The sequence below is a fragment of the Lithobates pipiens genome, unplaced genomic scaffold (genome assembly GCF_037356315.1).
Source record: "Lithobates pipiens isolate NorthernLeopardFrog02 unplaced genomic scaffold, aLitPip1_a1.2 Scaffold_44, whole genome shotgun sequence".
Lineage (NCBI taxonomy): Eukaryota > Metazoa > Chordata > Amphibia > Anura > Ranidae > Lithobates > Lithobates pipiens.
The window spans coordinates 5,400,157-5,423,680 of NW_027507870.1; the positions used below are offsets into that span (position 1 = coordinate 5,400,157).

At 43.6% G+C, this 23,524-nt stretch overlaps 1 protein-coding gene across 1 annotated transcript; it reads right to left on the reverse strand.

The window, feature by feature from the left end:
* Positions 1-212: 212 nt before the first annotated feature.
* Positions 213-23,222, reverse strand: LOC143956909 (killer cell lectin-like receptor subfamily B member 1B allele A). Its single transcript, XM_077467080.1, has 3 exons — positions 23,084-23,222; positions 467-615; positions 213-348 (listed from the first exon to the last, which is right to left on the reverse strand). The coding sequence occupies exons 1-3, from the start codon at positions 23,184-23,186 to the stop codon at positions 244-246; spliced, it is 357 nt and encodes a 118-aa protein (XP_077323206.1). The 5' UTR covers positions 23,187-23,222; the 3' UTR covers positions 213-243.
* Positions 23,223-23,524: the final 302 nt, after the last annotated feature.

Genomic DNA, 23,524 nt, shown 5'->3' on the forward strand with positions numbered 1-23,524 from the left:
TCGTGTGTATGCGGCATCAGAGTGCAGATGTAAGAGATTTTTTAAAGTGGGGTACCATAGGAGATATATCATACCCCCTACTTATTCATACTTACATGTATTTTACGCTGGCTGTCAGGGTTTAGAGAAAAAAATCTGTTCTGTTTGCATTGTGTGTAAATCTTTGAGGAGGAGGAGAAAGGAGGAGGAAGCACAACTCCAGAGATGTGTATCTAATGATTAATATAAATAATCCTGAGATACTTACTCCATGCTGCCATCTGGCCATTTTCCTTTCCACACTCCACCATGGATGTTATATGGGGATAATCCGACCCAGAATTGTTTCCCTGTGATGGTCACCAGTCTCTGGATAACACAATACACAACACATTATTCACCATAATCTCATCCCCTTCCTGGATGTCTCTTGAGAAACAGAACATAATGTCCACCCCACACCCAACCCAATGACTCCGACACTGACCTGTAGGGTCTTCTCCTTCACCTGGGCCAGTCTGGAGTCACGTTCTCCACAATCTTTATCACTGAATAATCGTGTCTTCTTGTCCTCAGAGAAGAAATAACATTTATCATTGATGGAGATCCAAAGATACGGACATCTAAGAGACCGTCCTGTAATATGGAATAATAGAGACAGTCAGTAATGAAAGAGAGACAGCAGGACACAGGAGAGACCATCCTGCAATATGGAATAATAGAGACAGTCAGTAATGATAGAGAGACAGCCGGACACAAGAGAGACCACCCAGTTATATGGAATAATAGAGACAGTCATTAATGATGAAGAGACAACCGGACACAGGAGAGACCGTCCTGTAATATGGAATAATAGAGACAGTCAGTAATTATGGAGAGACAGCCTGACACAGGAGAGACCGTCCTGTAATATGGAATAATAGAGACAGTCAGTAATGATCGAGAGACAGCCGGACACAGGAGAGACCGTCCTGTAATATGGAATAATAGAGACAGTCAGTAATGATAGAGAGAGAGCCGGACACAGGAGAGACCGTCCTGTAATATGGAATAATAGAGACAGTCAGTAATGATGAAGAGACAGCCGGACACAGGAGAGACCGTCCTGTAATATGGAATAATAGAGACCGTCGGTAATGACAGAGAGACAGCCGGACACAGCAGAGACTGTCCTGTAATATGGAATAATAGAGACAGTCAGTAATGATGAAGAGACAGCTGGACAAAGGGGAGACTGTCCTGTAATATGGAATAATAGAGACAGTCAGTAATGATGAAGACACAGCCGGACACAGGAGAGACCATCCTGTAATATGGAATAATAGAGACAGTTGGTAATGATCGAGAGACAGCCGGACACAGGAGAGACCATCCTGTAATATGGAATAATAGAGACAGTAATGATGAAGAGACAGCCGGACACAGGAGAGACCATCCTGTAATATGGAATAATAGAGAACGTCAGTAATGATGAAGAGACAGCCGGACACAGGAGAGACCGTCCTATAATATGGAAAAATAGAGACAGTCGGTAATGATGAAGAGACAGCCGGACACAGGAGAGACCGTCCAGTAATATGGAATAATTGAGACAGTCGGTAATGAGAGACAGCCGGACACAGGAGAGACCGTCCTGTAAAATGGAATAATAGAGACAGTCAGCAATGATGGAGAGACAGCCAGACACAGGAGAGACCATCCTGTAATATGGAATAATAGAGACAGTCAATAATGATGAAGAGACAGCCGGACACAGGAGAGACCGTTGTGTAATATGGAATAATAGAAACAGTAAGAAATGATGGAGGGACAGCCGGACACAGGAGAGACCGTCCTGTAATATGGAATAAAAGAGACAGTCAGTAATGATAGAGAGACAGCCGGACACAGGAGAGACCATCCAGTTATATGGAATAATAGAGACAGTCAGTAATGATGAAGAGACAGCCATACACAGGAGAGACCGTCCTGTAATATGGAATAATAGAAACAGTCAGCAATGATAGAGAGACAGCCGGACACAGGAGAGACCATCCTGTAATATGGAATAATAGAGACAGTCAGTAATGATGGACGGACAGCCGGACACAAGAGAGACTGTCCTGTAATATGGAATAATAGAGACAGTCAGCAATGATTGGGAGACAGCCGGACACAGGTGAGACTGCCCTGTAATATGGAATAATAGAGAAAGTTGGTAATGATAGAGGGACAGCCAGACACAGGAGAGACCGTCCTGTAATATGGAATAATAGAGACAGTCAGTAATGATAGAGAGACCGTCGGACACAGGAGAGACCGTCCTGTATTATGGAATAATAGAGACATTCATTAATGATAGAGAGACAGCCGGACACAGGAGAGACTGTCCTGTATTATGGAATAATAGAGACATTCATTAATGATAGAGAGACAGCCAGACACAGGAGAGACTGTCCTGTAATATGGAATAATAGAGACAATCAGCAATGATGGAGAGACAGCCAGACACAGGAGAGATCGTCCTGTAATATGGAATAATAGAGACAGTCAATAATGATGAAGAGACAGCCGGACACAGGAGAGACCGTCGTGTAAAATGGAATAATAGAAACAGTAAGAAATGATGGAGGGACAGCCGGACACAGGAGAGACCGTCCTGTAATATGGAATAATAGAGACAGTCAGCAATGATAGAGAGACAGCCGGACACAGGAGAGACCGTACTGTATTATGGAATAAAAGAGACAGTCAGTAACGATAGAGAGACAGCCGGACACAGGAGAGACCATCCAGTTATATGGAATATTAGAGACAGTCAGTAATGATGAAGAGACAGCCGGACACAGGAGAGACCGTCCTGTATTATGGAAAAATAGAAACAGTCAGCAATGATGGAGAGACAGCCGGACACAGGAGAGACTGTCCTGTAATATGGAATAATAGAGACAGTAAGTAATGATGGACGGACAGCCGGACACAGGAGAGACCGTCCTGTATTATGGAAAAATAGAAACAGTCAGCAATGATAGAGAGACAGCCAGACACAGGAGAGACCGTCCTGTATTATGGAAAAATAGAAACAGTCAGCAATGATGGAGAGACAGCCGGACACAGGAGAGACTGTCCTGTATTATGGAAAAATAGAAACAGTCAGCAATGATGGAGAGACAGCCGGACACAGGAGAGACTGTCCTGTAATATGGAATAATAGAGACAGTAAGTAATGATGGACGGACAGCCGGACACAGGAGAGACCGTCCTGTAATATGGAATAATAGAGACAGTCAGCAATGATTGGGAGACAGCCGGACACAGGTGAGACTGCCCTGTAATATGGAATAATAGAGACAGTCAGTAATGATAGAGAGACAGCCGGACACAGGAGAGATCGTCCTGTAATATGGAATAATAGAGACACTCGGTAATGATAGAGAGACAGCCAGACACAGAAGAGATCGTCCTGTAATATGGAATAATAGAGACAGTCAATAATGATAGAGAGACAGCCAGACACAGGAGAGATCGTCCTGTAATATGGAATAATAGCGACAGTCAGTAATGATAGAGAGACAGCCAGACACAGGAGAGACCGTCCTGTATTATGGAATAATAGAGACAGTCATTAATGATAGAGAGACAGCCGGAAACAGGAGAGATTGTCCTGTAATATGGAATAATAGAGACAGTCAGTAATGATGGAAAGACAGCCGGACACAGGAGAGACAGTCCTGTGATATGGAATAATAGAGACAGTCAGTAATGATAGAGAGACAGCCGGACACAGGAGAGACCGTCCTGTAATGTGGAACAATAGAGACAGTCAGTAATGATCGAGAGACAGCCGGAAACAGGAGAGATTGTCCTGTAATATGGAATAATAGCGACAGTCAGTAATGATAGAGAGACAGCCAGACACAGGAGAGACCGTCCTGTATTATGGAATAATAGAGACAGTCATTAATGATAGAGAGACAGCCGGAAACAGGAGAGATTGTCCTGTAATATGGAATAATAGAGACAGTCAGTAATGATGGAAAGACAGCCGGACACAGGAGAGACAGTCCTGTGATATGGAATAATAGAGACAGTCAGTAATGATAGAGAGACAGCCGGACACAGGAGAGACCGTCCTGTAATGTGGAACAATAGAGACAGTCAGTAATGATCGAGAGACAGCCGGACACAGGAAAGACCGTCCTGTATTATGGAAAATAGAAACAGTCAGTAATGATAGAGAGACAGTTAGACACAGGAGAGACTGTCCTGTAATATGGAATAATAGAGACATTCGGTAATGATGAAGAGACAGCCGGACACAGGAGAGACCGTCCTGTATTATGGAATAATAGAGACATTCATTAATGATAGAGAGACAGCCGGACACAGGAGAGACTGTCCTGTAATATGGAATAATAGAGACATTCGGTAATGATGAAGAGACAGCCGGACACAGGAAAGACCGTCCTGTAATATGGAATAATAGAGACAGTCAGCAATGGTGGAGAGACAGCCAGACACAGGAGAGACCGTCCTGTAATATGGAATAATAGAGACAGTCAGTAATGATGGATGGACAGCTGGACACAGGAGAGACCGTCCTGTAATATGGAATAATAGAGACAGTCAGCAATGATTGGGAGACAGCCGGACACAGGAGAGACTGCCCTGTAATATGGAATAATAGAGACAGTCAGTAATGATAGAGAGACAGCTGGACACAGGAGAGACCGTCCTGTAATATGGAATAATAGAGACAGTCGATAATGATAGAGAGACAGCCGGACACAGGAGAGATAGCCCTGTAATATGGAATAATAGAGACAGTCAGTAATGATGGAGAGACAGCCGGACACAGGAGAGACCGTCCTGTAATATGGAATAATAGAGAAAATCAGTAATGATGAAGAGACAGCCGGACTCAGGAGAGACCGTCCTGTAATATGGAATAATAGAGATAGTCAGTAATGATGAAGAGACAGCCGGACACAGGAGAGACTGTCCTGTAATACGGAATAATAGAGACATTCAGTAATGATGAAGAGACAGCTGGACACAGGAGAGACCATCCTGTAATATGGAATAATAGAGACAGTCAGCAATGATATAGAGACAGCCGGACACAGGAGAGACTGTCCTGTAATATAGAATAATAGAGACAGTCAGCAATGATATAGAGACAGCCGGACACAGGAGAAACTGTCCTGTATTATAGAATAATAGAGACAGTCAGCAATGATATAGAGACAGCCGGACACAGGAGAGACTGTCCTGTATTATGGAATAATAGAGACAGTCAGTAATGATTGGGAGACAGCCGGACACAGGAGAGACTGTCCTGTAATATAGAATAATAGAGACAGTCAGCAATGATATAGAGACAGCCGGACACAGGAGAGACTGTCCTGTATTATGGAATAATAGAGACAGTCAGTAATGATTGGGAGACAGCCGGACACAGGAGAGACTGTCCTGTAATATAGAATAATAGAGACAGTCAGCAATGATATAGAGACAGCCGGACACAGGAGAGACCATCCTGTAATATGGAAAAATAGAGATAGTCAGTAATGATAGAGAGACAGCCGGACACAGGAGAGACCATCCTGTAATATGGAAAAATAGAGATAGTCAGTAATGATAGAGAGACAGCCAGACACAGGAGAGACCGTCCTGTAATATGGAATAATAGAGACAGTCAGCAATGATTGGGAGACAGCCGGACACAGGAGAGACTGCCCTGTAATATGGAATAATAGAGACAGTCAGTAATGATAGAGAGACAGCTGGACACAGGAGAGACCGTCCTGTAATATGGAATAATAGAGACAGTCGATAATGATAGAGAGACAGCCGGACACAGGAGAGATAGCCCTGTAATATGGAATAATAGAGACAGTCAGTAATGATGGAGAGACAGCCGGACACAGGAGAGACCGTCCTGTAATATGGAATAATAGAGAAAATCAGTAATGATGAAGAGACAGCCGGACTCAGGAGAGACCGTCCTGTAATATGGAATAATAGAGATAGTCAGTAATGATGAAGAGACAGCCGAACACAGGAGAGACCGTCCTGTAATACGGAAAAATAGAGACATTCAGTAATGATGAAGAGACAGCTGGACACAGGAGAGACCATCCTGTAATATGGAATAATAGAGACAGTCAGCAATGATATAGAGACAGCCGGACACAGGAGAGACTGTCCTGTAATATAGAATAATAGAGACAGTCAGCAATGATATAGAGACAGCCGGACACAGGAGAGACTGTCCTGTATTATGGAATAATAGAGACAGTCAGTAATGATTGGGAGACAGCCGGACACAGGAGAGACCGTCCTGTAATATAGAATAATAGAGACAGTCAGCAATGATATAGAGACAGCCGGACACAGGAGAGACTGTCCTGTATTATGGAATAATAGAGATAGTCAGTAATGATTGGGAGACAGCCGGACACAGGAGAGACTGTCCTGTAATATAGAATAATAGAGATAGTCAGTAATGATAGAGAGACAGCCGGACACAGGAGAGACCATCCTGTAATATGGAAAAATAGAGATAGTCAGTAATGATAGAGAGACAGCCGGACACAGGAGAGACCATCCTGTAATATGGAAAAATAGAGACAGTCAGTAATGATAGAGAGACAGCCGGACACAGGAGAGACCATCCTGTAATATGGAAAAATAGAGATAGTCAGTAATGATAGAGAGACAGCCGGACACAGGAGAGACCATCCTGTAATATGGAATAATAGAGACAGTCAGTAATGATAGAGAGACAGCCGGACACAGGAGAGACCGTCCTGTATTATGGAATAATAGAGACATTCATTAATGATAGAGAGACAGGTGGACACAGGAGAGACCGTCCTGTAATATGGAATAATGGAGACAATCAGCAATGATGGAGAGACAGCCAGACACAGGAGAGATCGTCCTGTAATATGGAATAATAGAGACAGTCAATAATGATGAAGAGACAGCCGGACACAGGAGAGACCGTCGTGTAATATGGAATAATAGAAACAGTAAGAAATGATGGAGGGACAGCCGGACACAGGAGAGACCGTCCTGTAATATGGAATAATAGAGACAGTCAGCAATGATAGAGAGACAGCCGGACACAGGAGAGACCGTACTGTATTATGGAATAAAAGAGACAGTCAGTAATGATAGAGAGACAGCCGGACACAGGAGAGACCATCCAGTTATATGGAATAATAGAGACAGTCAGTAATGATGAAGAGACAGCCGGACACAGGAGAGACCGTCCTGTATTATGGAAAAATAGAAACAGTCAGCAATGATAGAGAGACAGCCGGACACAGGAGAGACTGTCCTGTAATATGGAATAATAGAGACAGTAAGTAATGATGGACGGACAGCCGGACACAGGAGAGACCGTCCTGTAATATGGAATAATAGAGACAGTCAGCAATGATTGGGAGACAGCCGGACACAGGTGAGACTGCCCTGTAATATGGAATAATAGAGACAGTCAGTAATGATAGAGAGACAGCCGGACACAGGAGAGATCGTCCTGTAATATGGAATAATAGAGACACTCGGTAATGATAGAGAGACAGCCAGACACAGGAGAGATCGTCCTGTAATATGGAATAATAGAGACAGTCAATAATGATAGAGAGACAGCCAGACACAGGAGAGATAGCCCTGTAATATGGAATAATAGCGACAGTCAGTAATGATAGAGAGACAGCCAGACACAGGAGAGACCGTCCTGTATTATGGAATAATAGAGACAGTCATTAATGATAGAGAGACAGCCGGAAACAGGAGAGATTGTCCTGTAATATGGAATAATAGAGACAGTCAGTAATGATGGAAAGACAGCCGGACACAGGAGAGACAGTCCTGTGATATGGAATAATAGAGACAGTCAGTAATGATAGAGAGACAGCCGGACACAGGAGAGACCGTCCTGTAATGTGGAACAATAGAGACAGTCAGTAATGATCGAGAGACAGCCGGACACAGGAAAGACCGTCCTGTATTATGGAAAATAGAAACAGTCAGTAATGATAGAGAGACAGTTAGACACAGGAGAGACTGTCCTGTAATATGGAATAATAGAGACAGTCAGTAATGATGAAGAGTCAGACGGACACAGGAGAGACTGTCCTGTAATATGGAATAATAGAGACATTCGGTAATGATGAAGAGACAGCCGGACACAGGAAAGACCGTCCTGTAATATGGAATAATAGAGACAGTCAGTAATGATGGATGGACAGCCGGACACAGAAGAGACCATCGTGTAATATGGAATAATAGAGACAGTCAGCAATGATTGGGAGACAGCCGGACACAGGAGAGACCGTCCTGTAATATGGAATAATAGAGAAAATCAGTAATGATGAAGAGACAGCCGGACTCAGGAGAGACCGTCCTGTAATATGGAATAATAGAGATAGTCAGTAATGATGAAGAGACAGCCGAACACAGGAGAGACCGTCCTGTAATACGGAATAATAGAGACATTCAGTAATGATGAAGAGACAGCCGGACACAGGAGAGACCATCCTGTAATATGGAATAATAGAGACAGTCAGCAATGATATAGAGACAGTCGGACACAGGAGAGACTGTCCTGTATTATAGAATAATAGAGACAGTCAGCAATGATATAGAGACAGCCGGACACAGGAGAGACTGTCCTGTATTATGGAATAATAGAGACAGTCAGCAATGATATAGAGACAGCCGGACACAGGAGAGACTGTCCTGTATTATAGAATAATAGAGACAGTCAGCAATGATATAGAGACAGCCGGACACAGGAGAGACTGTCCTGTATTATGGAATAATAGAGACAGTCAGTAATGATTGGGAGACAGCCGGACACAGGAGAGACTGTCCTGTAATATAGAATAATAGAGACAGTCAGCAATGATATAGAGACAGCCGGACACAGGAGAGACTGTCCTGTATTATGGAATAATAGAGACAGTCAGTAATGATTGGGAGACAGCCGGACACAGGAGAGACTGTCCTGTAATATAGAATAATAGAGACAGTCAGCAATGATATAGAGACAGCCGGACACAGGAGAGACTGTCCTGTATTATGGAATAATAGAGACAGTCAGTAATGATTGGGAGACAGCCGGACACAGGAGAGACTGTCCTGTAATATAGAATAATAGAGACAGTCAGCAATGATATAGAGACAGCCGGACACAGGAGAGACCATCCTGTAATATGGAAAAATAGAGATAGTCAGTAATGATAGAGAGCCAGCCGGACACAGGAGAGACCGTCCTGTGATATGGAATAATATAGACAGTCGGTAATGAAAGAGAGACAGCCAGACACAGGAGAGACTGTCCTGTAATATGGAATAATAGAGACAATCGGTAATGATAGAGAGACAGCCGGACACAGGAGAGACCGTCCTGTATTATGGAATAATAGAGACATTCATTAATGATAGAGAGACAGGTGGACACAGGAGAGACCGTCCTGTAATATGGAATAATAGAGACAATCAGCAATGATGGAGAGACAGCCAGACACAGGAGAGATCGTCCTGTAATATGGAATAATAGAGACAGTCAATAATGATGAAGAGACAGCCGGACACAGGAGAGACCGTCGTGTAATATGGAATAATTGAAACAGTAAGAAATGATGGAGGGACAGCCGGACACAGGAGAGACCGTCCTGTAATATGAAATAATAGAGACAGTCAGCAATGATAGAGAGACAGCCGGACACAGGAGAGACCGTTCTGTATTATGGAATAAAAGAGACAGTCAGTAATGATAGAGAGACAGCCGGACACAGGAGAGACCATCCAGTTATATGAAATAATAGAGACAGTCAGTAATGATGAAGAGACAGCCGGACACAGGAGAGACCGTCCTGTATTATGGAATAATAGAAACAGTCAGCAATGATAGAGAGACAGCCGGACACAGGAGAGACTGTCCTGTAATATGGAATAATAGAGACAGTAAGTAATGATGGACGGACAGCCGGACACAGGAGAGACCGTCCTGTAATATGGAATAATAGAGACAGTCAGCAATGATTGGGAGACAGCCGGACACAGGTGAGACTGCCCTGTAATATGGAATAATAGAGACAGTCAGTAATGATGGATAGAAAGCCGGACACAGGAGAGACCGTCCTGTATTATGGAATAATAGAGACAGTCAGTAATGATAGAGAGACAGCCGGACACAGGAGAGATCGTCCTGTAATATGGAATAATAGAGACAGTCGGTAATGATAGAGAGACAGCCAGACACAGGAGAGATCGTCCTGTAATATGGAATAATAGAGACAGTCAATAATGATAGAGAGACAGCCAGACACAGGAGAGACCGTCCTGTATTATGGAATAATAGAGACAGTCATTAATGATAGAGAGACAGCCAGAAACAGGAGAGATTGTCCTGTAATATGGAATAATAGAGACAGTCAGTAATGATGGAAAGACAGCCGGACACAGGAGAGACAGTCCTGTGATATGGAATAATAGAGACAGTCAGTAATGATAGAGAGACAGCCGGACACAGGAGAGACCGTCCTGTAATATGGAACAATAGAGACAGTCAGTAATGATCGAGAGACAGCCAGACACAGGAGAGACCGTCCTGTAATATGGAATAATAGAGACAGTCAGTAATGATAGAGAGACAGTTAGACACAGGAGAGACTGTCCTGTAATATGGAATAATAGAGACAGTCAGTAATGATGAAGAGTCAGACGGACACAGGAGAGACTGTCCTGTAATATGGAATAATAGAGACATTCGGTAATGATGAAGAGACAGCCGGACACAGGAAAGACCGTCCTGTAATATGGAATAATAGAGACAGTCAGCAATGGTGGAGAGACAGCCAGACACAGGAGAGACCGTCCTGTAATATGGAATAATAGAGACAGTCAGTAATGATGGATGGACAGCCGGACACAGGAGAGACCATCGTGTAATATGGAATAATAGAGACAGTCAGCAATGATTGGGAGACAGCCGGACACAGGAGAGACTGTCCTGTAATATGGAATAATAGAGACAGTCAGTAATGATAGAGAGACAGCCGGACACAGGAGAGACCGTCCTGTAATATGGAATAATAGAGACAGTCAGTAATGATAGAGAGACAGCCGGACACAGGAGAGACCATCCAGTTATATGGAATAATAGAGACAGTCAGTAATGATGAAGAGACAGCCGGACACAGGAGAGACCGTCCTGTATTATGGAATAATAGAAACAGTCAGCAATGATAGAGAGACAGCCGGACACAGGAGAGACTGTCCTGTAATATGGAATAATAGAGACAGTAAGTAATGATGGACGGACAGCCAGACACAGGAGAGACCGTCCTGTAATATGGAATAATAGAGACAGTCAGCAATGATTGGGAGACAGCCGGACACAGGTGAGACTGCCCTGTAATATGGAATAATAGAGACAGTCAGTAATGATAGAGAGACAGCCGGACACAGGAGAGATCGTCCTGTAATATGGAATAATAGAGACAGTCGGTAATGATAGAGAGACAGCCAGACACAGGAGAGATCGTCCTGTAATATGGAATAATAGAGACAGTCAATAATGATAGAGAGACAGCCAGACACTGGAGAGATAGCCCTGTAATATGGAATAATAGCGACAGTCAGTAATGATATAGAGACAGCCGGAAACAGGAGAGATTGTCCTGTAATATGGAATAATAGAGACAGTCAGTAATGATGGAAAGACAGCCGGACACAGGAGAGACAGTCCTGTGATATGGAATAATAGAGACAGTCAGTAATGATCGAGAGACAGCCGGACACAGGAAAGACCGTCCTGTATTATGGAAAATAGAAACAGTCAGTAATGATAGAGAGACAGTTAGACACAGGAGAGACTGTCCTGTAATATGGAATAATAGAGACAGTCAGTAATGATGAAGAGTCAGACGGACACAGGAGAGACTGTCCTGTAATATGGAATAATAGAGACATTCGGTAATGATGAAGAGACAGCCGGACACAGGAAAGACCGTCCTGTAATATGGAATAATAGAGACAGCCAGCAATGGTGGAGAGACAGCCAGACACAGGAGAGACCGTCCTGTAATATGGAATAATAGAGACAGTCGGTAATGATAGAGAGACAGCCAGACACAGGAGAGACCGTCCTGTAATATGGAATAATAGAGACAGTCAGCAATGATTGGGAGACAGCCGGACACAGGAGAGACTGCCCTGTAATATGGAATAATAGAGACAGTCAGTAATGATAGAGAGACAGCTGGACACAGGAGAGACCGTCCTGTAATATGGAATAATAGAGACAGTCGATAATGATAGAGAGACAGCCGGACACAGGAGAGACCGTCCTGTAATGTGGAACAATAGAGACAGTCAGTAATGATCGAGAGACAGCCGGACACAGGAAAGACCGTCCTGTATTATGGAAAATAGAAACAGTCAGTAATGATAGAGAGACAGTTAGACACAGGAGAGACTGTCCTGTAATATGGAATAATAGAGACAGTCAGTAATGATGAAGAGTCAGACGGACACAGGAGAGACTGTCCTGTAATATGGAATAATAGAGACATTCGGTAATGATGAAGAGACAGCCGGACACAGGAAAGACCGTCCTGTAATATGGAATAATAGAGACAGTCAGTAATGATGGATGGACAGCCGGACACAGAAGAGACCATCGTGTAATATGGAATAATAGAGACAGTCAGCAATGATTGGGAGACAGCCGGACACAGGAGAGACCGTCCTGTAATATGGAATAATAGAGAAAATCAGTAATGATGAAGAGACAGCCGGACTCAGGAGAGACCGTCCTGTAATATGGAATAATAGAGATAGTCAGTAATGATGAAGAGACAGCCGAACACAGGAGAGACCGTCCTGTAATACGGAATAATAGAGACATTCAGTAATGATGAAGAGACAGCCGGACACAGGAGAGACCATCCTGTAATATGGAATAATAGAGACAGTCAGCAATGATATAGAGACAGTCGGACACAGGAGAGACTGTCCTGTATTATAGAATAATAGAGACAGTCAGCAATGATATAGAGACAGCCGGACACAGGAGAGACTGTCCTGTATTATGGAATAATAGAGACAGTCAGTAATGATATAGAGACAGCCGGACACAGGAGAGACTGTCCTGTATTATGGAATAATAGAGACAGTCAGCAATGATATAGAGACAGCCGGACACAGGAGAGACTGTCCTGTATTATAGAATAATAGAGACAGTCAGCAATGATATAGAGACAGCCGGACACAGGAGAGACTGTCCTGTATTATGGAATAATAGAGACAGTCAGTAATGATTGGGAGACAGCCGGACACAGGAGAGACTGTCCTGTAATATAGAATAATAGAGACAGTCAGCAATGATATAGAGACAGCCGGACACAGGAGAGACTGTCCTGTATTATGGAATAATAGAGACAGTCAGTAATGATTGGGAGACAGCCGGACACAGGAGAGACTGTCCTGTAATATAGAATAATAGAGACAGTCAGCAATGATATAGAGACAGCCGGACACAGGAGAGACTGTCCTGTATTATGGAATAATAGAGACAGTCAGTAATGATTGGGAGACAGCCGGACACAGGAGAGACTGTCCTGTAATATAGAATAATAGAGACAGTCAGCAATGATATAGAGACAGCCGGACACAGGAGAGACCATCCTGTAATATGGAAAAATAGAGATAGTCAGTAATGATAGAGAGCCAGCCGGACACAGGAGAGACCGTCCTGTGATATGGAATAATATAGACAGTCGGTAATGAAAGAGAGACAGCCAGACACAGGAGAGACTGTCCTGTAATATGGAATAATAGAGACAATCGGTAATGATAGAGAGACAGCCGGACACAGGAGAGACCGTCCTGTATTATGGAATAATAGAGACATTCATTAATGATAGAGAGACAGGTGGACACAGGAGAGACCGTCCTGTAATATGGAATAATAGAGACAATCAGCAATGATGGAGAGACAGCCAGACACAGGAGAGATCGTCCTGTAATATGGAATAATAGAGACAGTCAATAATGATGAAGAGACAGCCGGACACAGGAGAGACCGTCGTGTAATATGGAATAATTGAAACAGTAAGAAATGATGGAGGGACAGCCGGACACAGGAGAGACCGTCCTGTAATATGAAATAATAGAGACAGTCAGCAATGATAGAGAGACAGCCGGACACAGGAGAGACCGTTCTGTATTATGGAATAAAAGAGACAGTCAGTAATGATAGAGAGACAGCCGGACACAGGAGAGACCATCCAGTTATATGAAATAATAGAGACAGTCAGTAATGATGAAGAGACAGCCGGACACAGGAGAGACCGTCCTGTATTATGGAATAATAGAAACAGTCAGCAATGATAGAGAGACAGCCGGACACAGGAGAGACTGTCCTGTAATATGGAATAATAGAGACAGTAAGTAATGATGGACGGACAGCCGGACACAGGAGAGACCGTCCTGTAATATGGAATAATAGAGACAGTCAGCAATGATTGGGAGACAGCCGGACACAGGTGAGACTGCCCTGTAATATGGAATAATAGAGACAGTCAGTAATGATGGATAGAAAGCCGGACACAGGAGAGACCGTCCTGTATTATGGAATAATAGAGACAGTCAGTAATGATAGAGAGACAGCCGGACACAGGAGAGATCGTCCTGTAATATGGAATAATAGAGACAGTCGGTAATGATAGAGAGACAGCCAGACACAGGAGAGATCGTCCTGTAATATGGAATAATAGAGACAGTCAATAATGATAGAGAGACAGCCAGACACAGGAGAGACCGTCCTGTATTATGGAATAATAGAGACAGTCATTAATGATAGAGAGACAGCCAGAAACAGGAGAGATTGTCCTGTAATATGGAATAATAGAGACAGTCAGTAATGATGGAAAGACAGCCGGACACAGGAGAGACAGTCCTGTGATATGGAATAATAGAGACAGTCAGTAATGATAGAGAGACAGCCGGACACAGGAGAGACCGTCCTGTAATATGGAACAATAGAGACAGTCAGTAATGATCGAGAGACAGCCAGACACAGGAGAGACCGTCCTGTAATATGGAATAATAGAGACAGTCAGTAATGATAGAGAGACAGTTAGACACAGGAGAGACTGTCCTGTAATATGGAATAATAGAGACAGTCAGTAATGATGAAGAGTCAGACGGACACAGGAGAGACTGTCCTGTAATATGGAATAATAGAGACATTCGGTAATGATGAAGAGACAGCCGGACACAGGAAAGACCGTCCTGTAATATGGAATAATAGAGACAGTCAGCAATGGTGGAGAGACAGCCAGACACAGGAGAGACCGTCCTGTAATATGGAATAATAGAGACAGTCAGTAATGATGGATGGACAGCCGGACACAGGAGAGACCATCGTGTAATATGGAATAATAGAGACAGTCAGCAATGATTGGGAGACAGCCGGACACAGGAGAGACTGTCCTGTAATATGGAATAATAGAGACAGTCAGTAATGATAGAGAGACAGCCGGACACAGGAGAGACCGTCCTGTAATATGGAATAATAGAGACAGTCAGTAATGATAGAGAGACAGCCGGACACAGGAGAGACCATCCAGTTATATGGAATAATAGAGACAGTCAGTAATGATGAAGAGACAGCCGGACACAGGAGAGACCGTCCTGTATTATGGAATAATAGAAACAGTCAGCAATGATAGAGAGACAGCCGGACACAGGAGAGACTGTCCTGTAATATGGAATAATAGAGACAGTAAGTAATGATGGACGGACAGCCGGACACAGGAGAGACCGTCCTGTAATATGGAATAATAGAGACAGTCAGCAATGATTGGGAGACAGCCGGACACAGGTGAGACTGCCCTGTAATATGGAATAATAGAGACAGTCAGTAATGATAGAGAGACAGCCGGACACAGGAGAGATCGTCCTGTAATATGGAATAATAGAGACAGTCGGTAATGATAGAGAGACAGCCAGACACAGGAGAGATCGTCCTGTAATATGGAATAATAGAGACAGTCAATAATGATAGAGAGACAGCCAGACACTGGAGAGATAGCCCTGTAATATGGAATAATAGCGACAGTCAGTAATGATATAGAGACAGCCGGAAACAGGAGAGATTGTCCTGTAATATGGAATAATAGAGACAGTCAGTAATGATGGAAAGACAGCCGGACACAGGAGAGACAGTCCTGTGATATGGAATAATAGAGACAGTCAGTAATGATCGAGAGACAGCCGGACACAGGAAAGACCGTCCTGTATTATGGAAAATAGAAACAGTCAGTAATGATAGAGAGACAGTTAGACACAGGAGAGACTGTCCTGTAATATGGAATAATAGAGACAGTCAGTAATGATGAAGAGTCAGACGGACACAGGAGAGACTGTCCTGTAATATGGAATAATAGAGACATTCGGTAATGATGAAGAGACAGCCGGACACAGGAAAGACCGTCCTGTAATATGGAATAATAGAGACAGCCAGCAATGGTGGAGAGACAGCCAGACACAGGAGAGACCGTCCTGTAATATGGAATAATAGAGACAGTCGGTAATGATAGAGAGACAGCCAGACACAGGAGAGACCGTCCTGTAATATGGAATAATAGAGACAGTCAGCAATGATTGGGAGACAGCCGGACACAGGAGAGACTGCCCTGTAATATGGAATAATAGAGACAGTCAGTAATGATAGAGAGACAGCTGGACACAGGAGAGACCGTCCTGTAATATGGAATAATAGAGACAGTCGATAATGATAGAGAGACAGCCGGACACAGGAGAGATAGCCCTGTAATATGGAATAATAGAGACAGTCAGTAATGATGGAGAGACAGCCGGACACAGGAGAGACCGTCCTGTAATATGGAATAATAGAGAAAATCAGTAATGATGAAGAGACAGCCGGACTCAGGAGAGACCGTCCTGTAATATGGAATAATAGAGATAGTCAGTAATGATGAAGAGACAGCCGGACACAGGAGAGACCATCCTGTAATATGGAATAATAGAGACAGTCAGCAATGATATAGAGACAGCCGGACACAGGAGAGACTGTCCTGTAATATAGAATAATAGAGACAGTCAGCAATGATATAGAGACAGCCGGAGACAGGAGAGACTGTCCTGTATTATAGAATAATAGAGACAGTCAGCAATGATATAGAGACAGCCGGACACAGGAGAGACTGTCCTGTATTATGGAATAATAGAGACAGTCAGTAATGATTGGGAGACAGCCGGACACAGGAGAGACTGTCCTGTAATATAGAATAATAGAGACAGTCAGCAATGATATAGAGACAGCCGGACACAGGAGAGACTGTCCTGTATTATGGAATAATAGAGACAGTCAGTAATGATTGGGAGACAGCCGGACACAGGAGAGACTGTCCTGTAATATAGAATAATAGAGACAGTCAGCAATGATATAGAGACAGCCGGACACAGGAGAGACCATCCTGTAATATGGAAAAATAGAGATAGTCAGTAATGATAGAGAGACAGCCGGACACAGGAGAGACCATCCTGTAATATGGAAAAATAGAGATAGTCAGTAATGATAGAGAGACAGCCAGACACAGGAGAGACCGTCCTGTAATATGGAATAATATAGACAGTCGGTAATGATAGAGAGACAGCCAGACACAGGAGAGACTGTCCTGTAATATGGAATAATAGAGACAATCGGTAATGATAGAGAGACAGCCGGACACAGGAGAGACCGTCCTGTATTATGGAATAATAGAGACATTCATTAATGATAGAGAGACAGGTGGACACAGGAGAGACTGTCCTGTAATATGGAATAATAGAGACAGTCAGTAATGATGGAGAGACAGCCGGACACAGGAGAGATTGTCCTGTAATATGGAATAATAGAGACAGTCAGTAATGATGGAGAGACAGCCGGACACAGGAGAGACAGTCCTGTGATATGGAATAATAGAGGCAGTCAGTAATGATAGAGAGACAGCCGGACACAGGAGAGACCATCCTGTAATATGGAATAATAGAGACAGTCAGTAATGATAGAGAGACAGCCGGACACAGGAGAGACCATCCTGTAATATGGAATAATAGAGACAGTCAGTAATGATAGAGAGACAGTCAGACACAGGAGAGACCGTCCTGTAATATGGAATAATAGAGACAGTCAGTAATGATGAAGAGACAGCCGGACACAGGAGAGACCGTCCTGTAATATGGAATAATAGGGACAGTTGGAAATAATAGAGAGACAGCCGGACACAGGAGAGACCATCCTGTAATATGGAATAATAGGGACAGTTGGAAATAATAGAGAGACAGCCGGACACAGGAGAGACCGTCCTGTAATATGGAATAATAGGGACAGTTGGAAATAATAGAGAGACAGCCGGACACAGGAGAGACCATCCTGTAATATGGAATAATAGGGACAGTTGGAAATACAGTGGTGTGAAAAAGTGTTTGCCCCCTTCCTCATTTCCTGTTCCTTTGCATGTTTGTCACACTTAAGTGTTTCGGAACATCAAACCAATTTAAACAATAGTCAAGGACAACACAAGTAAACACAAAATGCAATTTGTAAATGAAGGTGTTTATTATTAAAGGTGAAAAAAAATCCAAACCATCATGGCCCTGTGTGAAAAAGTGATTGCCCCCCTTGTTAAAACATACTATAACTGTGGTTGTCCACACCTGAGTTCAATTTCTCTAGCCACACCCAGGCCTGATTATTGCCACACCTGTTCACAATCAAGGCATCACTTAAATAGGAGCTGCTTGACACAGTAAGGTCCACCAGAAGATCCTTAAAAAGCTACACATCATGCCGAGACCCAAAGAAATTCAGGAACAATTGAGAAAGAAAGTAATTGAGATCTATCAGTCTGGAAAGGGTTATAAAGCCATTTCCAAAGCTTTGGGAATCCAGCGAACCACAGTGAGAGCCATTATCCACAAATGGCGAAGACATGGAACAGTGGTGAACCTTCCCAGGAGTGGCCGGCCGCCCAAAATTACCCCAAGAGCACAGCGACGACTCATCCAAGAGGTCACAAAAGACCCCACAACAACGTCCAAGGAACTGCAGGCCTCACTTGCCTCAGTTAAGGTCAGCGTTCATGCCTCCACCATCAGGAAAAGACTGGGCAAAAATGGCCTGCATGGCAGAGTTCCAAGGAGAAAACCACTGCTGAGCAAAAAGAACATCAAAGCTCGTCTCAATTTCTCCACAACACATCTTGATGATCCCCAAGACTTTTGGGACAACATTCTGTGGACCGATGAGACAAAGGTGGAACTCTTTGGAAGGTGTGTGTCCAAGTATATCTGGCGTAGAAGGAACACTGCATTTCATAAAAAGAACATTATACCAACAGTAAAATATGGTGGTGGTAGTGTGATGGTCTGGGGCTGTTTTGCTGCTTCAGGACCTGGAAGACTTGCCGTGATAAAAGGAACTATGAATTCTGCTGTCTACCAAGAGATCCTGAAGGAGAATGTCCGACCATCTGTTCGTGTACTCAAGCTGAAACGAACTTGGGTTCTGCAGCAGGACAATGATTCTAAACACACCAGCAAGTCCACCACCGAAAGGCTGAAGAAAAACAAAATGAAGACTTTGGAGTGGCCTAGCCAAAGTCCTGACCTGAATCCTATTGAGATGTTGTGGTATGACCTTAAAAAGGCCGTTCATGCTCGAAAACCCTCTAATGTAACTGAATTAGGACAATTCTGCAAAGATGAGTGGGCCAAAATTCCTCCAGAAAAGCCTCATTGCACGTTATCGCAAACGCTTGGTTGCAGTTGTTGCTGCTAAGGGTGGCCCAACCAGTTATTAGGTTTAGGGGGCAATCACTTTTTCACACAGGGCCATGATGGTTTGGATTTTTTTTCACCTTTAATAATAAACACCTTCATTTACAAATTGCATTTTGTGTTTACTTGTGTTGTCCTTGACTATTGTTTAAATTGGTTTGATGTTCCGAAACACTTAAGTGTGACAAACATGCAAAGGAACAGGAAATGAGGAAGGGGGCAAACACTTTTTCACACCACTGTAATAGAGAGACAGCTGGAAACAGGAGAGACCGTCCTGGAATATTGAATAATAAAAACTGTCAGTAAAGATGAAGAGACAGCCGGACACAGGAGAGACAATCCTGTAATATGGAAAAATAGAGACAGTCAGTAACGATGAAGAGACAGCCGGACACAGGAGAGACCGTCCTGTATTATGGAATAATAGAAACAGTCAGTAATGATAGAGAGACAGCCGGACACAGGAGAGACCATCCTGTAATATGGAATAATAGAGGCAGTCAGTAATGATGGAGAGACAGCCGGACACAGGAGAGACTGTCCTGTAATATGGAATAATAGGACAGTCAGTAATGATGGAGAGACAGCCGGACACAGGAGAGACCGTCCTATAATATGGAATAATAGAGACAGTCGGTAATGATGAAGAGACAGCCGGACACAGGAGAGACCGTCCTGTAATATGGAATAATAGAGACAGTCTGTAATCATAGAGAGACAGTCGGACACAGGAGAGACCTTCCTGTAATATTGAATAATAGAGACAGTCAGCAATGATGGAGAGACAGCCTGACACAGAAGAGGCCGTCCTGTAATAAGGAATAATAGAGACAGTCAGTAATGATAGAGAGACAGCCGGACACAGGAGAGACCGTCCTGTAATATGGAATAATAGGGACAGTTGGAAATAATAGAGAGACAGCCGGAAACAGGAGAGACCGTCCTGGAATATTGAATAATAAAGACAGTCAGTAAAGATGAATAGACAGCCGGACACAGGAGAGACAATCCTGTAATATGGAAAAATAGAGACAGTCAGTAATGATGAAGAGACAGCTGGACACAGGAGAGACCGTCTAGTAATATTGAATAATAGAGACAGTCGGTAATGATAGAGAGACAGCCGGACACAGGAGAGATAGTCCTGTAATATGGAATAATAGAGACACTCAGCAATGATGGAGAGACAGCTGGACACAGGAGAGACCATCCTGTAATATGGAATAATAGAGACAGTCAGCAATGATGGAGAGACAGCCGGACACAGGAGAGATAGTCCTGTAATATGGAATAATAGAGACAGTCAGTAATGATGGACAGAAGAATTTCACATAATGAGTCACTGAATAAAAGAGCATGTGCATTGTCTCTGTATAAATGAGGCAAAGTAATAAACAATGTTATTAGTCTATTTCCAGTGCTGGTTGAATGATGTTCATTGATTTAAAATGGAAAATACTGCTTTCGGCCACTAGATGGTGTGAATTATTTTTTGCAGCTTCTAGTGTCCAAAATGATGAATTTTTTGCTATGCAAACTTATACAATTTTATATACACCTCTTTGTGTTTACTGGTGTGTGTCAGGATCGTCCAGCACTCCCGCTCCTCATTCCAGTATCCTGGTTTTGGCAATGACTTTCTCCTTGTCTGTCTCTCTGTCCACCTGCAAGGTGATTGTTGTGTGTGGAGACCAAACCCGATTGAAGCCAGCCAAGCTTGCAGTCTCATGCTTGTGATAGAGAGTGATAGAGTGTGTAATATGCACTGGTTTGATTTCCCGGGGTATGACCTCGGATCAGATAACGACTATCCTTTGAACCATGCCTGCCTTTTTTGTTTTACCTGGACTGTCATTGAAGCCCTCTGCCTGTCTGCAACCACAAGCATCTGTTAGCTTTGCTCAGTTCATGCCTGCCCTGGCGTGGTGGCCAGACACTATAGCATTGTGTATAAGTCCTGGGGGCAACCAAGTACCGGAAGGCCTGCTTGCCTTATGGGAAAAAGGGGCTGCTATAGGTGAAGAACACAGAAGCCAGCTATAGTGTCTGACCACCTGCGCTTGGGGTAAGTACAACATTGTGGTGGTTCAATTAATTTGTGTGAAATAGCTTCACTTTATTTTTTTTTTTTAAAGTGAGGGGAAAACATTTCCTATTGGCTATCCTAGACATTTGATAAAAGAGGTGATTGGCGTTCTTTGAGATTACAACTTTCGCCACCATACTTCTTCCTGTACCAATCAATGACAGAGGTGAAGCATACAGCTCTGGAATAATTAAGTCACTCCCCCGAGGAACACAGCTATTGGGATAAACGATTGTTTGGTCATTTTTATAGTTACAGATTATATTTTAAATGCACAATTACTATTTCATGTACAACAGTTTGGAAATTGCCCTATCGCGCAATGCTGAATATTTTGATAAGGAAATGATTACTCAATAAAAATTTAAATATTATGGCAGTAAAAGTAGAAGGTGTATTTTTAGTTGAGTCTCGGTGTCTTCGGTGTATTTCCTCTGGCGACGTGTATTATTTCTGCTTGAAACAACCCCTGAACCTCACATCCAGGAAGGAGCTTCTTCTAATAAGGACCGGTCACTGCTGCTCTCTCTCCTTGTGCAGGGTGACTGGTCTTGTCCCCGCCCCCTGTTGTAGTTTCCTGTAGGTAGTTTGTAGTGGGTGGAGCCTGTTGGGTCCCTCCCACAGCTCTGCTCTCTCTCCTTGTGCAGGGTGACTGGTCTTGTCCCCGCCCCCTGTTGTAGTTTCCTGTAGGTAGTTTGTAGTGGGTGGAGCCTGCTGGGTCCCTCCCACAGCTCTGCTCTCTATCCTTGTGCAGGGTGACTGGTCTTGTCTCCGCCCCCTGTTGTAGTTTCCTGTAGGTAGTTTGTAGTGGGTGGAGCCTGTTGGGTCCCTCCCACAGCTCTGCTCTCTCTCCTTGTGCAGGGTGACTGGTCTTGTCTCCGCCCCCCCCCCCCCCCTGTAGTTTCCTGTAGGTAGTTTGTAGTGGGTGGAGCTTGTTGGGTCCCCCCCAAAGCTCTTCTCTCTGCACAGTCCTATGTACAGCACAGCGATGATGTTGTTGCTATTTATACAACATAATATCTGGGTTTGCAATGATATAGGGACACATAGTGGATTTATATCCTTTGTGGTTATTGAGAGATATATTTTAATAAACACACTTGTGCCCAGGGTTCACCTTTAAGACCTACACAATGAGTAGACAAAGAAGGTCATACACATTACCTGATGAGTCATTTGATCTGGATGGTCCTGATGATCCATCATGTGAACTTGGGACATTTTCACCTGGAATTTGAAGCAGAGACTTAATCCAAATCAACTCCATGCTAAATTACAAATGAAGACAGTTGGGGGGCTGTGACAGAACCCGCTGTCACTGTGTGTTTTAGAAGGGGCTGTGGGTTCGCCTCCTACCCACATAGTATGGCCCAGCAGAGAATGTGAGATTTGGAGGGCTATTTGCCTGGAGAAGATTCCACCTCTAGACATTTGTGTCCGCGGTCGCCGGTTCATCGGAACCGGGTGAACGCGGTATCTGTGGCTGGGCTCCTGGAGTCATTTCTGGCTACCTAAACTTATTGGCCCGGCTGAGCTAAATAATATGATTTTTATATACAGCTTACCTGTAAAATGCTTTTCTTGAGAGTACATCACGGGACACAG

Excerpts from the sequence above, each read along its gene's own strand:
- LOC143956909 (XM_077467080.1), bottom strand. The coding sequence starts at position 23,186 with ATGGAGTTGATTTGGATTAAGTCTCTGCTTCAAATTCCAGGTGAAAAT. Across the intron at positions 616-23,083 it reads CAGATCAAATGACTCATCAG|GACGGTCTCTTAGATGTCCG; the intron begins GTAATGTGTATG and ends TCCATATTACAG. Across the intron at positions 349-466 it reads TGAAGGAGAAGACCCTACAG|AGACTGGTGACCATCACAGG; the intron begins GTCAGTGTCGGA and ends TGTGTTATCCAG.